At 35.1% G+C, this 17,203-nt stretch overlaps 1 protein-coding gene across 1 annotated transcript in view; it reads right to left on the bottom strand.

Annotated features, from left to right (window-relative positions):
• The window catches only part of GMPS (guanine monophosphate synthase), an 80,316-nt gene that overhangs the window by 9,921 nt on the left and 53,192 nt on the right, over positions 1 to 17,203 (bottom strand). The window contains exons 6-11 of the mRNA XM_036904137.2: positions 15,605 to 15,798; positions 15,181 to 15,346; positions 10,478 to 10,629; positions 9,815 to 9,988; positions 8,376 to 8,481; positions 6,387 to 6,502 (exon numbers count right to left, since the gene is read on the bottom strand). Coding sequence (XP_036760032.2) covers positions 6,387 to 6,502; positions 8,376 to 8,481; positions 9,815 to 9,988; positions 10,478 to 10,629; positions 15,181 to 15,346; positions 15,605 to 15,798 — 908 coding nt within the window. The remainder of the gene's footprint in view (positions 1 to 6,386; positions 6,503 to 8,375; positions 8,482 to 9,814; positions 9,989 to 10,477; positions 10,630 to 15,180; positions 15,347 to 15,604; positions 15,799 to 17,203) is intronic.

Raw genomic sequence — 17,203 nt, 5'->3', positions numbered from 1 at the left:
TGAGCTTTTTGAGGAACCCCCATACTCCTTTCCACAATGGTTGAACTAATTTGCATTCCCACCAGCAGTGTAGGAGGGTTCCCCTTTCTCTGCAACCTTGCCAACATTTGTTGTTGTTTGTCTTTTGGACGGTAGCCATCCTTACTGGTGTGAGGTGATATCTCATTGTGGTTTTAATTTGCATTTCTCTGATGACAAGCGATGTGGAGCATCTTTTCATGTGTCTGTTGGTCATCTGAATTTCTTCTTTGGAGAACTGTCTGCTCAGCTACTCTGCCCATTTTTTAATTGGAGTATTTGCTTTTTGATTGTTGAGGTGCGTGAGCTCTTTATATATTTTGGATGTCAAGCCTTTATCGGATCTGTCATTTCTGAATACATTCTCCCATATTGTAGGATACCTTTTTGTTCTATTGATGGTGTCCTTTGCTGTACAGAAGCTTTTCAGCTTGATAATAGTCCCACTTATTCATTTTTGCTTTTGTTTCCCTTGCATGGGGAGATATGTTCATGAAGAAGTCGCTCATGTTTATGTCCAAGAGATTTTTGCCTATGTTTTTCTCTAAGAGTTTTATGGTTTCATGACTTACATTCAGGTCTTTGATCCATCTCGAATTTACTTTTGTGTATGGGGTTAGACAGTGATCCAGTTTCATTCTCTTACATGTAGCTGTCCAGTTTTGCCAGCACCATCTGTTGAAGAGACTGTCATTCCCCATTGTATGTCCGTGGCTCCTTTATCATATATTAATTGACCATAGATGTTTGGGTTAATGTTTGGAGTTTCTATTCTGTTCCACTGGTCTGTGGCTCTGTTCTTGTGCCAGTACCAAATTGTCTCGATTACTGTGGCTTTGCAGTAGAGCTTGAAATTGGGGAGTGAGATCCCCCCCATTTTATTCTTCCTTCTCAGGATTGATTTGGGGTCTTTGGTGGTTCCATATGAATTTTTGAACTATTTGTTCTAGTTCGTTGAAGAATATTGTTGGTAATTTGATAGGGATTGCATCAAATCTGTATATTGCTTTGGGCAGGATGGCCATTTTGACGATATTAATTCTTCCTAGCCAAGAGCATGGGATGAGTTTCCATTTGTTAGTGTCCTCTTTGAGTGTTTCTCTTAAGAGTGTCTTATAGTTTTCAGGATATAGGTCTTTTACTTCCTTGGTAAGATTTATTCCTAATATTTTATTCTTTTTGATGCAATTGTGAATGGAATTGTTTTCCTGATTTCTCTTTCTATTGGCTCATTGTTAGTGTATAGGAAAGCCACAGATATCTGTGTGCTAATTTTGTATCCTGCAACTTTGCTGTATTCTGATATTAGTTCTAGTAGTTTTGGAGTGGAGTCTTTAGGGTTTTTTATGTACAATATCATGTCATCTGCAAATAGTGACAGTTTGACTTCTTTACCAATTTGGATTCCTTATATTTCTTTGTTTTGTCTAATTGCCGTGGCTAGGACCTCCAGAACTATGTTAAATAACAGTGGGGAGAGTGGGCATCCCTGTCTTGTTCCTGATCTCAGAGGAAAAACTTTCAGCTTCTTGCTGTTCAGTATGATGTTGACTGTGGGTTTATCATATATGGTCTTTATTATGTTAAAGTACCTGGCCTCTATACCCATTCTGTTGAGAGTTTCTATCATGAATGGATGTTGAATTTTGTCGAATGCTTTTTCAGCACTTACGGAGATGATCATGTGGTTTTTGTCCTTCTTTTTGTTGATGTGGTGGATGATGTTGATGAATTTTCGAATGTTGTACCATCCTTGCATCCCTGGGATGAATCCCACTTGGTCATGGTGTATGATCCTTTTGATGTATTTTTGAATTTGGTTTGCTAATATTTTGTTGATTATTTTTGCATCTCCATTCATCAGGGATATTGGTCTGTAATTTTCTTTTTTGGTGGGGTCTTTGCCTGGTTTTGGTATTAGGGTGATGTTGGATTCATAGAATGAGTTTGGGAGGATTGCCTCCTCTTCTATTTCTTGGAAAACCTTAAGGAGAATGGGTATTATTTCTTCTCTGTATGTCTGATAAAATTCCGAGGTAAATCCATCTGGCCCGTGGTTTTTTTCTTGGGTAGTTTTTTGATTACCAATTCAATTTCTTTGCTGGTAATTGGTTTGTTTAGATTTTATGTTTCTTGCTTGGTCAGTCTTGGAAGGTTGTATTTTTCTAGGAAGTTGTCCATTTCTCCTAGGTTTCCCAGCTTGTTAGCATATAGGTTTTCATAGTATTCTCTAATAATTCTTTGTATTTCTGTTGGGTCCATCGTGATGTTTCCTTTCTCATTTCTGATTCTGTTGATGTGTGTTGATTCTCTTTTTCTCTTAATAAGTCTGGCTAGGGGCTTATCTATTTTGTTTATTTTCTCAAAGAACCAGCTCTTGGTTTCATTGACTTTTTCTATTCTTTTATTCTTCTCAGTTTGTTTATTTCTTCTCTGGTCTTTTTTATGTCCCTCCTTCTGCTGACTTTAGGCCTCATTTGTTCTTCTTATCCCAATTTTGATAATTGTGATGTTAGACTACTACTCATTTGGGTTTGTTCTTCCTTCTTTAAATATGCCTGGGTTGCTATATACTTTCCTCTTAAGACTGCTTTCGCTGCACCCAAGAAGTTGGGGCTTTGTGTTGTTGTTGTCATTTATTTCCATATATTGGTGCATCTCCATTTTAATTTGGTCGTTGATCCACTGACTATTTAGGAGCGTGTTGTTAAGCCTCCATGTGTTTGTGAGCCTTTTTGCTTACTTTGTACAATTTATTTCTAGTTTTATACCTTTGTGGTCTGAAAAGTTGGTTGCTAGGATTTGAATCTTTTTTAATTTAATGAGGCTCTTTTTGTGGCCTAGTATGTGGTCTATTCTGGAGAATGTTCCATGTGCACTTGAAAAGAATGTGTATCCTGCTGCTTTTGGGTGTAGAGTTCTATAGATGTCTATTAGGTCCATCTGTTCTAGTTTGTTGTTCAGTGCCTCCGTGTCCTTACTTATTTTCTGTCTGGTGGATCTGTCCTTTGGAGTGAATGGTGTGTTGAAGTCTCCTAAAATGAATGCATTGCATTCTATTTCCTCCTTTAGTTATGTTAGTATTTGTTTCACACATGCTGGTGCTTCTGTGTTGGGTGCATATATGTTTATAATGGTTATATCCTCTTGTTGGACTGAGCCCTTTATCATTATGTAATGTCCTTTTTTATCTATTGTTACATTCTTTGTTTTGAAGTCTATTTTGTCTGATACTAGTACTGCAACACCTGCTTTTTTCTCCCTGTTGTTTGCATGAAATATCTTTTTCCATCCCTTGACTTTTAGTCTGTGCATGTCTTTGGGTTTGAGGTGAGTCTCTTGTAAGCAGTATATAAATGGGTCTTGTTTTTTTATCCATTCAATGACTCCATGTCTTTTGATTGGTGCATTTACATTTAGGGTGATTATCGATAGGTATGTACTTATTGCCATTTCAGGCTTTAGATTCATGGTTACCAAAGGTTCCAGGTTACTTTCCTTACTATCTAAGAGTCTACCTTAACTCACTTAGTATGCTGTTACAAACACAATCTAAAGGTTCTTTTCTATTTCTCCTCCTTTTTCTTCCTCCTTCATTCTTTATATATTAGGTATCAAATTCTGTACTTTTTGTACATTCCTTGATTGACTTTGAGGATAGTTAATTTAATTTTGCATTTGCTCAACCTTAGGAACACATCCATCTATAGCAGTCCCTCCAAAATAGACTGTAGAGATGGTTTGTGGGTGGTAAATTCTCTCAGCTTTTGCTTATCTGGAAATTGTTTAATCCCTCCTTCAAATTTAAATGATAACCTTGCTGGATAATGTAATCTTGGTTCCAGGCTCTTCTGCTTCATGGCATTAAATACATCATGCCACTCCCTTCTGGCCTGTTAGGTTTCTGCTGAGAAGTCTGGTGTTAGTCTGATGGGCTTTCCTTTGTATGTGATCTTCTTATTTCTGCCTCTGGCTGCTTTTAACAGTCTGTCCTTATCCTTGATCTTTCCCATTTTAATTACTGTGTGTCTTGGTGTTGTCTTCCTTGGGTCCCTTGTATAGGGGGATCTGTGGATCTCCATGGCCTGAGACACTATCTCCTTCCCCAGATTGGGGAACTTTTCAGCAACTACCTCCTGAAAGACACTTTCTATCCCTTTCTCTCTCTCTTCTTCTGGTGTCCCTATGATGTGAATATTATTCCACTTGGATTGGTCACACAGTTCTCTCAATATTCTTTCATTCTTAGAGATCCTTTTTTCTCTCTGTGCCTCAGCTTCTTTGTATACCTCTTCTCTAGTTTCTATTTCATTTATTATCTCCTTACTGTATCCAACCTGCTTTTAATACCCTCTATTGTGCTCTTCAATCATTGGATCTCTGACCTGAATTCATTCCTGAGTTCTTGGATATCTTTCCATACCTCCATTATAATGTTGATGATTTTTATTTTGAACTCCCTTTCAGGAGGAGTCACGAGGTCCATATCATTTAAATCTTTCTCGGGAGTTGTATTAATAATTTTACTCTGGACAAGGTTCCTTTGGTGTTTCATGTTTGTATATGGTGCCCTCTAGTGTCCAGAAGCTGTAGTCTCTGGAGCTGCTCAGCCCCTGAAGCAATGTCAGAGGTTGCAGGGTAGCAGTACTGGTGTCTGCCGGGAGGAAAAAGCTGTTCCCCGCCTCCCAGCTGCTGTGCCTGTTTTCACTGCCTGAGCCAGTAGGCCGGTCACACAGGTATGTTTTTGTCCCAGAGCAGCCAGATATGGATCCCTGCTTTCCACAAGCAGCTGGAATCCCAGTCTCCCCAGGAACTCTGCCTGTATTAACTTTCCAACCCAGTAGTCACGCGAGTCTCATGAAAGCACCATGAAATGTAGGTTTGTGCTCCCAGCGCAGATCTCCAGAGCTAGGTATTCAGCAGTCCCAGGCCTTCCACTCCCTCCCTGCTCCGTTTGTCTTCCTCCCGCTGGTGAGCAGGGGTGGGGGAGGGGCTCAGGTCCTGCAGAGCCACAGCTCTGGTACGTTACCCCGTTCAGTGAGGTCTGCACTTTTCTCTAGGTGTGTGCAGTCTGTCGCTGACCTCTTTCCTGTTGCTCTCTGAGGATTAGCTGTGCCAATTAAATTTTCTAATTGTATCCAGTTTTAGGAGGAAGCCTGTGTCTCTCCTCTCATGCTGCCATCTTTAATCCCAGTACGTGCCTTAGCTTCTTGAGTGATGGATGATGGTAGTAAATTCTGTTTATCTGAAAGTCTTTATTTTGTGATAGTTCTTAGAAGACAGTTTATCTGTTGACTATTGTTTACAATTTTTTCTCTTGGCACTTTGAAGTCTTCTTGCTTTTGCCATTGCTAACAGTATAATAAGTCTTTCCTTTGTAGAGTAATGGGTCTTTTCCCTGCAGGGGCTTTGGCAGTCCACAGTTTTGCTAGGTATGGCCACTAGGTGTCAAATTATTTTCCATTATCCTGATCCAGATGTGTGATGTTTCCTGATGAGGCATGGTATCTTTCACCAGTATGGAAGAATTCAAATACTTTTGCCTATTATCTCCTTCTAGACATATGCTAAAATTGACTTTCTTAATATCTATCTTCAAATTCACTAATTTTCTTTTTAGCTGTTTGTAATTTCAGTTATTTTCATTTTTAGAACTTACTTTTTTTCAAAGATGCCCAGTCATTTTTGATAGTCTCTTATACACCTTGGTCTTATTATCAGTTGCTTCTTTTAATTCTATGTAGTTTGTATTGTCTATCTGCTAATTCCAGTAGAAATGTTTGAGGGTCTTGTTCTGCTTTATTCCACCTGCTCTCATTCATGGTGCCTTAATACTATACATATTTTGTAATTTTTTATTGTAAGTTCATGTCTGTTGGAACTCTATCTATGGAAATTCTTTGGGCCCTAGTTGAAGATAATTTACATTATTTCTTGCCTGAAACCTGGAAGCACTACCAACCAAGATCCACTTTAAATTAGAATTCTTAGCTTATAATCTTTCAGATCACATAGATTATGGATTTAGGCAACAAATCTACAAAAGGACTGGGAGATTCTTCCACTCATCTTCCCTTACTTTCTTACAATATATATAAAGTACTTTAAAACACCTTTTCATATCCAGCATTTTTTAGGTGTTCAGGGTATCCAATCTGTTACATAGCTGGTAAGAGAAGTCTACATTTAAGAGTCTGTAGAATATTTCTCCTATAGTTCTATTAAAGGTTAAATTACTCTGAATTTTCAAATAATGAATCTCAAATTAATTATAGCATCAAAATACAAGAATCCATTCAATTCCTTGTATTGATAATTCATGTCTATTTAAATCTCCTATAATATACAAATTCAGTGCAAATTATTACCTTTTTAACACTTGTGGAAAAATCAGCTACTATTTTCAAAATATTGTTGGTTTCAGGAAAGTCCTTACAAATATAAGGTTCTTCAGCACATATTACTCTGATTGCCAGGCCAGGACCTAAAGAAAAGAGTAACAGTGGTATTTAATATAAATTTAATTTTATAAAAATTTAACATAAAAATGTATTTCAAAATATAAAATCCTTCCAAAAATTAAAATCCACCTGACAGTTTTCTCTAATTTTGAGATATAATTGACATACAATCATTGTAAGTTTTTTTAGTATTTAATTTCAAATGTAGCTATTAGTTTCTCTTCCAACTCATATTTCAGAATGCCTCAATTCTCTTTACAATAATTTCTATCTTTTTATAGTCCTTGTATTAAGTGTCACAAAATTCTCCAATAAAATATTTTTAATTTACAGTATGTGCCCATCTGTTTAAAAAATTTTAAATGAGAATTTTCAAACATAGACAATATAAAGAGGTCATGGTAATGAACCACCTTATTATTATTCATTACTCAGGCTCAACTCCTGACCTGATTTTAGAAGAAGAGTTTGCTGTTTAAAAATACAAAAAAACCAACATACAACGAGAGTGTTTACTTCTAAAAGATACGAACTGGTATTTCTATTACACCAAATACTTGAAAGGATAAAAACACAAGATACATGGATCTAAGAAAAAAGGATTATGTTCCTTTACTAGAACAACAGAAAAGGCATCCCTTGAGATGCTTAGTTATATACAAAATCTTAAATATGTCCCTTAATCCCTTGGTTTCATTCCTCATCTTCAAACAGCTTAATATAAGTAGTGCACCTATTTTTTAAAAGCAACTAAATTATTTTTGCTAATGGATCTTACATAATAGAAATCTCAACACATAAAACAAACTTCAAAAAAGTTACGTGACCTCTATTAAATGATGACCAAGATACAGGACCACTTGGCCTCCCTCCCTTATATTCACACACAATCCTTCGCCAACAAAAATGTTAGAGACTGAACATCTTAATTACTAGATTTGAAGTTTATTGTTATAAACAGGGCTTATCACCACATGAGTTATACCTTTGTGACACTGTTTATGGAGGCAATACGGTAGTAAAGCGCACATACTCTGAGGTGTGATTATTGGGCCTAGAATCCTGCCTCAAAACCTAATCTGCCTAACTTTTAGCAAATTAGCCTCTGTCCCTAAATTTTCTCATCTATAAAACAAGATATTATAGTAATTTCTATTGTGAGGATCAAATAAGACAATATGAGTAATATGTAACAGAATGCCTAACATATACTAGTAACTCAAGAAATGTTAACTATTACTAAATATTTTAATTAGACCATTCTCTCAACTCATCACCTAATGACTATTAGAGAGCTAGAAACTGAGGTGTAAAGCTCACCCAAGCTCAAGAACTCATAACAGGTTACAACTCTTAGTTCTAATTTTATAAATAAATATCATCACTAATCAATTATTTTTGTATATGACAGCAAATGAGTTTTAGTTTTTCATGAATTAGTTACAATCAGCATTATGCAAAGAAGTGGTTCATTCATTCAGATACATCAGTCATGAGAATAAGGATTTCAGAGAACTGAGTTCAGCCCTGTCTTCCACAGAATACATCATGGTAGTAGAAAGAATATACAAAACCCAGCTGTAACACTAAGAATTTTGTGACAGAGTTATTAAAATATCTCTGTGCTGTGTTTTTTCTCATATGATGGCAACGTTATATGCCAGACTTACAGGGATAGTTTAACACTTACATAAATAACAATGAAAAGTGAGTATTTAATAAAATAAAGTATACATAGTAAGTACTAAAAGAATATTTATACCCTATCAAAACTTTTCTGTCAAAATACATATTCCCTGAGATTTCAAATTATTAAAAAAATTTTTTTTTGCTAGAAGAACTGGTTTTTCTTCAACATGAAGGTCTAATGACAAACAATTTAATTCTATTTTATACCTGGAAATGGATGCCTGGACACTAACTCTTCTGGAAGTCCAAGTTCTCTGCCTAAAATTCTTACTTCATCTTTATGAAAATCTTTCAGAGGTTCTATTACTTTCCCCTATGAGGGCAAAAAGTCAATTAATACAAATTAGTAACTAAAATGACATGGAAAACAGAGTAATGAATTATTGGCTTTTCCTGTTGTCTTTCACCTTAGATTAAAAAGTCATTTCTGTATTGAAGTATTTTCTCTTAAGCACTTATAAAAAATTAGATGACTATTTCAGTGATATAATTTCTGTTTGAAACACATTTTAAACATAACCCTTTTGAACATAAATAAATCAGGGCACTCCTACCCACTATCTCTGATCTAGTTCTCATCAGAATACAAGATAGTTAGAAAATGTCATATTAGTGTTTCAAAATTAAAACTCTCCAAATGATAACATCAAGAAGGTGAAAAACAACTCACAGAAGGTAAAATCATGTATTTGACTAAAGATTTGTAATTAGAATTTATAAAGAACATTTACAATTCAATAAAAAAAGATAAACCAACTTAAAAATGGGCAAAAGATCTTAACAGATATTTTCCCAAAGAAGATATACATATGCGGCCAATAAGCACATAAAAAGATGATTGACAGCATTAGCTATAAGGGAAATGCAAATCAAAACCACAATGAGGTGCCACTTTACATCCAATAAGATGCCTAAAATAAAGAGACAGAATTCACACCCATTAGGATGGTTACAAAAAAAAGAAAACAGGTGTCAGCAAGGTGTGGAGAAATGGGAGCCCTTGTGCATTGCTGGTGGGATTATACTATATAGTATAACTGCTATGGAAATATTAAAGAAATACCTCAAAAAATCAAAAATAGAACTACCATATGATCCAGCGATCCCATTTCTTGGTATATATACAAAAGAACTGAAAGCAGGGTCTCCAAGAGGTATTTGTAAAACCATGTTCACAGCAGCACCATTCACAATAACCAAAAAATGGAAGGGAACCAAAAGCCCACTGACAGAAAAATGAATAGACAAAATGTATACATACATACATACAAGAGAATATTATTCAGCTTTAAAAAAAAAAAAAAAGAAATCTTGTCACATGCTAAAATACAGATGAACCTTCAGAACCTATGCTAAGTGAAACAAGCCAGTCACAAAACGACAAATACTGCATATGAGCTACCTACAAGAGTCAAATTCACAGAAACAGAAAGCAAAATAATGGTTACCAGGGGTTTGGAAGAAGAAGAGAAGGACAGCTGTTGTTCAATGGGTATAGAGTTTCAGTTTTACCAGTTGAAAAAGTTACGGAGATCTGTTTTACACAATGCAAACATATGTAACACTACAGAATTACACACTTTAAAAGGGGTAAGGGAGGGAGAGAGGTAAAAATGCTTTATGGGAAAGCTCTCGTAAGTTTTTACCTCTTCTCTCAGCTTTCTGATAAGCTCTGTGTCATTGTGATGAGTTTTGATGAGTTCAGCTTTTCCACTTGCAACAAGGGATGCACTTTCAATTAGATCAGGCCGTAAAGTACCTTGGGCAAGAAAAACCTCCTCTGGTTTCAGGTTCATTTCTCCAATAACTTCATTAGCAATCTATAAACAACAGGAGGTACAACAGCCTTTTAAGAAATGAATTTTTTTAAAAAGAAAAAAACAGGATCTTTTATACTTTCAGCTAAATTTCCCAGAGTCCTTTTGCAATACTGACCAGGATGTGAAATCCACCAACTCCCAAAATAAACTCCTTTAAGAACATATGCTTTAACATGATTCAAAAGATATGCAAACATTCCCTTTAAGAGACTGAAAACTAGTCAATGCAATACCCAAAGAACTAAAGTCTAATATCAAATGAAAAATACCTATACTTAAACAGTTAAAACAACAGTCTGGTAACATAAATATGTATGTTCTTTAAAACACAGAACAGTTTCTACTAGTCAGTGTAATAGCAATATATACTAAAACTCTGCTCAAAAAATAATTCAAATTAGTCAGCAAATTTGGCTATAGGGTATAACAAGGAAACCCAAACACTAAAATTCACATCAAAAATAGCATACATGAAGGATAAAAAGATACCTTAACAAAAGTATCACCAATGATTTTTCTTTTTTCCTCAGGACTTGTAGTCATATTTAATGTTTTGCTAATTCTTTTTCGTGGAGTTCTGTCTTCATCTGATATTGGTAGAGTTGTTGTTCCATTGTAGAATGAATGAGCAGCGTTTATCACTGAGGAAGAGAAAAAAACATGTTGTAAACTAATGTTTGTTTAAAATCATAAATAACAGGTCAAACTACAGAAAGAAAACCTAGTTACGTCTTTTGATTCCCCTTAATTTGCCTATATATTACAGTAGTACAAATCATGATTGTTGACAGAGTCCAGGCACAGGTATACTCATTAAATTTTGTTCTTTTGAGACTCCAGGGGCATTTAATGATCTAGAGCCATGATATCATAAATTATGCTGGTTGGTTTCCCGCTATTCAGTGTGCTACCAGGGCAAGAGGCAAACAAAAACTGCAGCAAGTAGCACAGCCCCAGGGAAGTCAAAGCAGTGGTTCATATACGGAGATCAAGGTCTCCAGAATTATACACTGACTAACGTCTTAAAAAACTGATGTATATGAATGCATTTTTAGTGATCCTTGTCTTTTTAATATTTAAAGAGCAAGGTACTTAAAAATCGACTAAGATCTCTTTTTGGTAGTAAAGCTGATAAGTGGTGGACTTCACCATAAGACAAGGCAGCTGGTTATTTCACTGAGGGAACACCAATCACCAGTGAATCTGTAGGTCTTTCTCTTAAGCTGTCACTTATCCCACAGATGACATATCCAATCTCCTGCCATCAGCTTTCTGGTAGAGAACACATGAGGTGATGGAGGAAGGGAGTCACCATTCAATATATAGATTTTTACTTAATTCTAATGTTTTTCATGTAGAATTTTACTTCCACCCCCAACTACAACTGGTATTAATATGCCGAAGTCCAAGCCTCTCTTGTTTAGCCTCTCCAGAGGATAAATCCACAGTCTTCTGATGCAGAGGGCTATCAACAGTTTGGTTCTGTGTTAAGGAAAAGGATCTGTTTCTTGTATTTTCAACCCATCTGTTTTATGTTCACACCCAGAGAACCATGCCCCACAGAGAAGACAGTATTTCCAATTCCTGAGCCTCCCCAAAAGTCTTGCTTTTCATTGGCTCTGGCACTCATTACCCCACCTCAAGATTTTGGAGTTCTTTATTCTACTCTATCAGTTACTAGGGACAGATGCAGATTTTATGGAGCTGAAATTGTTACAAACTTCTACAAACTTTTCTCCAAGAAAAAGAATAACAATGAGGTATTTTAAAAATCACCAGTTAGTACTAGGATGGCTAATACGAACTTACCTATACTGGGACACAACTGTGTAAGTTACATATATACTACTAAACACAAACTAAGCGTATTCCCAACTCAACTTTTCCTAGGCCTAATCCTAAAATGCCTGCAGCTACTCCAACATAACCCAAAAGAGAATAAGAGTGGAACGACAAAATGTACTTAACTACAAATTGTTGAAATATCTTACTCACAAACTGCACAAAAATATGTGACCATGTAAAGACCACTAGGGTACCTCCTAGGACCTTGGAAAGGCTTGGCTATGAGAAGTCCTGAAATTTAAGCTTCATTAGATTATGATGGAAAATCTACATTATTCATCTGCTTTCCACTTCCAACATTTGTTAAAACCATTAGCTTACTATCATCTCCTCTATTCCTTGTCCTTGAACCTTACACTTGGTTTTATGCCTGTACTGTTAGTTTAGCGAAGTTTCAAAAAAAGAAAGAAATAGACTCATCTTAACTTCATATTTAAACTACAAGTCTTCATATTACATTCAATATTTTGGCATCAATTCCAATTAATTCAATAACATGTATGGTTGCATCATTAAACTACAGACTTGATTTCACTATAACTGTTAATTATACCTTGTTTTTAAAAAGTATAAAGGATATCCACAAATGTAAATGCAGTTAAGGCCTAAAAAGCTTACTAGTGGACTTTCAAAAAAAATGACTATACTCTTTAATAAATTAGGCATAGAAGGAACATATCTCAACATTATAAAGGCCATGTATCACAAGCCCACAGTTAATATAATACTCAGTGGTGAAAGGTTGAAAGCTTTTCCTTTAAGATTGGGAATAAAACAAGGATGCCCACTCTCACCACTCCTATTCAATATAGTACTGGAATAGAAGTCCTAGCTAGAGCAATCTGGCAGGAAAAAAAAAAAGAAAAAACAAAACAATGAAAAGGTATGAGAACTGGAAAGGAAGAAGTAAAATTATTTGCAGATGACAAAGTAATTTTATATACAAAAAACTGTTAGATCCAACAAATGAATTCAGTAAAGTTGCAGAATACAGAATTAGCACATGAAAATCAGTAGCATTTCTATACACTAATTTTCTGAAAAATAAAGAAATAGATCCCATTTACAACAGTATCAAAACAATAAATACTTAGGAATAAATTTAACTAAAGAGGTGAAAGATCTCTACTATGAAAGCTACAAGATGTGAATGAAAGAAATCAAAGGCACAAATAAATGGAAAGGTATCCCATGTTCATGGATTGGAAGAATATTGTTAAAATAGCAATACTACCAAAAGCTATCTACAGATCTAGTGCAGTTCTTATAAGATTTTAATGGCACATTTTATTACAGAACTACAAAAAAAAAAAGCTCCTAAAACTTATACAAAACCAAAAACGACCCTGAAGTGTCAGAGAACTCCTGAGAAAAACAAAGCAAGAGGCATTACACTTTTTGATTTCAAGCTGTACTATAAAGCTAAGTCATCAAAAAAAGTATGGTACTAGTTTTAAAAACAGACAAATAAACCAATGAAACAGAATCAAGAGCCCAGAAATAAACCCATGCTATGGTCAGCTAATGTTTGACAACAGAGCCAAAAATACTCAATGGAGAAAAGACAGTCTCTCCAATAAATACTGCTGGGAAAACTGGATAATCACATGTACAAAATGAAACTGAACCGATATCTTACAACAATCACAAAATTTAACTCAAAATGGATTAAAAACCTAAAATTATGCAACTCCTAGAAGAAAATAATAGGAATAAAGCTCCTTGACATGGGTCTTAATAACGATTTTTTTGGGATATGATGCCAAAGCACATGCAGCAAAATAAAAAATAAACAAGTGGAACCACATCAAACTATAAAACTAATCAGCAAAGTGAAATAATCTATGGAATGGGAAAAAATGTTTGCAAACTATATATCTAGTAAGTAGTTAATATCCAGAATATATAAATATAACTCAATAGCAAAAAAACAAATAACCCAATTAAAAAATGGGCAAAGGACTTGAATATGCATTTCTCCAAAGTGTATGGAAGGCCAACAAGTACATGAAAAGATGTCCAGTAGTTTTTAGGAAATTGCAAATTAAAATCAGAGTGAGATATCAACTCCAATGTATCAGAATGGTCATCATTAAACAGACGAGAACAAATTCTGGCATGGATATGGAGAAAAGGGAACCCTTGCATGTTGCTAGTGAGATTGTAAATTCATACAGCCACTATGGAAAACAGTATGGAAGAGTCTCAAAAAGTTAAAAACAGAACTTCCATATAATCCAGAAATTCCACTTCTAGGAATATATCCAAAGAAAACAAAAACACTAACTGGAAGAAATATCTGCACACACACACACCCCATGTTCATAGCAGTATTATTTACAATAGCCAAGACATGGAAATAACCTAAGTGTCCACTGATGGATGAATGGATAAAGAAGTCATGATATATATTTACAATGGAATATTTTTCAGCCCTAAAAAGCAAGGAGATCCTGCCATTTGCATCAACATGGATAGAACTTAGAGGCATCATGTAAACGGGATAAATCAGACTGAGAAAGACAGCTACTATATGATCTCACATGTGGAATCTTGAAAAAAAAAAACTCATAGAAAGAGATCAGACTATTGCTTAACAGAGGTGGAGGGTGGGGGAAGGGAAATTGGAGGAAGGTAGTCAAAAGGTGCAAACTTTCAGTTACAAATAAATAGTAAGGATGTAATGTAAAAACATGATTATAGCTAACACTGCTGTATGATAAAAGGAAAGTTGTTAAGAGAGTAAATCTTAAGAGTTTTCATCACAAGATTTTTTTCCCTTCTTTCTTTCCTTTTTATTACTTCTATATTTAAAGATAGATCATAGCTGAATCTGTTTTTGTAATTACTTCACAATGTGTGTAAATCAAATCATCATGCTGTATGTCTTAAACTTACACAGTGATGTATGTTAATTATTCTCAATAAAACTAGAAAAAGTGACTACTGACTTTTCACTCCTCTTCTCTGTATAAGTCTGTTTGCAAAGTAATTTTTAACTCTTGTAAGAAGGCTTGGATATTTTCACGCATAAATAGTATTATGAATGTGAAAAGGTAACTTAAAAAAAGAGACTGAGTAGAAGATGACAGAATAATAGTTGGAAAATGGTAACATGACCTATATATAACATTAGCAGTAATCAACAGTTTTAAAAATTTATACTGAGGGACCCCTCTTGAACCAGAAGTAATTATTATGTAAAAATAAAAAACATTTTCAACTGTGAGCTTATTGGGAAAATGGTACTTGGTTAAAGTCATGTGCTCACTTAAACCATAATGTTTTATTTGATATGTTAAACAAGTCCTAACATGTGAATTAACTTTTCTGGGGTTTATCAATACCTTTGACCTGAATTCCAAGCTTTTTGAGGGCCTCTTCTACAGACTGGCTTTCACGTTTTCTCATAAAGCCATTATCAATGTGCACAGCAATGACTTGATCTTGATTCAAAGCACGATTCAGCAAAGCTGTACAAACTGTTGAGTCTACTCCACCACTGAGTAAAACCTATAAGGTGAAATTAAAGAAAAATCAAATTGAGTGACATAAGCAACAATAAATAAAAATTATCAGCTTCAATCATCACCTAAAAACACTGTTTTATATCAAAGTTCTGTATGGAAACTGAAAATGCATTCTGAAACACTGCAACTCACAAAGCACAGGACTACCCAATCAACATTTAGGGACTATGTTGAGGAAGACAGCTCTGAATTCTAGTATTCTTGACATAAATTTGTTGACTTTCAGATGTAAACTGCTTACCAACACTTTCGATGTGCCTACTCTCTCCTTGATCTCTTGAATGCACTCCAGTTCTCTGTTCTGCACAGTGAAGGTCCCACTGCACCCAGCAATATCATAGAGGAAATTCTTCAGTATTGCTTTACCATTTTCTGTAAGGCCAACTTCAGGGTGGAACTGTGCTCCATATAATTTTTTAGATTCATTTGCTATACCTTTTTAGAAAAAATAATCACAAATTAAAATTCTTTCATGTTGAAAAGAGTCAACTAGTACCCAATTAGTAGCCACTCTGTCCTAACAAGTGAAAAGCTGACTACTGCTCTCAGCAAGACAGGCAGGTGAACACACAACTTACCAGAGCAGAAATCATGAGTGCAAACCTCCACAGGAACCAATGCCAAGACAGCAAAACCTGAACTATAACCAATGAACTGCTGGAGGCTCACTATCATACATGAAAGTATGATAGTACCACTATCATACATGAAAGTTGACAGTAAATATCAGAGAAAAATCCGTGAGCAGGATAAATACCACACAAATTCCTCACAATTTCTTCCTCTATAAATGTGAAAATTGATACAATTTAGTACATTTTTAGCTACAGGGAAAAAAATACATAATATAAATAAAAACTACATTGCCATGATCTTTCTTTTATAAAGGTCTTTATGTGGCAACTATTAAACTATAAGACAGTCAAATAAGTCCTAAAAGGATTATTCTCCACCCAGGTTACTTCAATTGTTGTGTCTATTTAATGCAACAACTCAATTTTGGTGCTTAGTTCCATATGGTTTTCACATGCCATGTGCAGCTACCAATTTTTTATATTAGAAGAACTTATAGTATATATTAGACCTCCTGTCAGAATATTCTAAGTGTTTCTTTCTTGAATACTATTAACCACAATATAACTTCACTGACTTAACGAATGTATTTCTTTTTTTAATAATATTCTTTCAATATTGAGGTACATACAATAAAATGCACAAATCTTAGTGTACAGGTTAATGAATTTTGATGTATATTTACACTCATGTAACTATCACCCAGATCAAGATTATCAAACATTCTCACTAATTTCTTCCCTATTCTCACTACTTCACCCACCCACCACTCTTTTCCCTATGGCAACCACCAGTCTGACTAATGTGTTGCTGACAAATTACTATCTACTAAGCAGCAGATGTTAGGCTAGATGTTTTATACTCTGCTTGCATTACCTGATTTATATTCTGAGATAGCAACAAGGCTTACCTGAACTCACAGCTAGTTTAGTTAAATCAGGCCGGGTAAGCAACCAAATTCAATCTCATTCTACTACACCAAAGAACCTCACACTTTCTTTACTTGGCTTCAAGAACAACACTCTCTCAGTTCATTTCATATTTCCCACTCTGCTCCTTCTCAATCTTCTTTGTTGGTTCCTTCTCATCTTATCCACCTCTTATCATACAGGAAAGTTGCCAAGTGCTCATCTTCTAAATCTCTTCTTTATATAAGTGATCTCTAACACTCATGGCTTTAAATTCTACCCATATGATACACACCCCCAAGTTTATACCTCCAGCCCAGTTTTCTCCGCTACAGTCCAGACACATAGACACAAAAACT

The sequence above is a fragment of the Manis pentadactyla genome, chromosome 1 (assembly GCF_030020395.1).
Source record: "Manis pentadactyla isolate mManPen7 chromosome 1, mManPen7.hap1, whole genome shotgun sequence".
In the NCBI taxonomy this organism is placed as follows: Eukaryota; Metazoa; Chordata; class Mammalia; order Pholidota; family Manidae; genus Manis; species Manis pentadactyla.
Note: the sequence above shows the minus strand (reverse complement) of the source record. Positions and strands in the feature narration are given on the sequence as shown.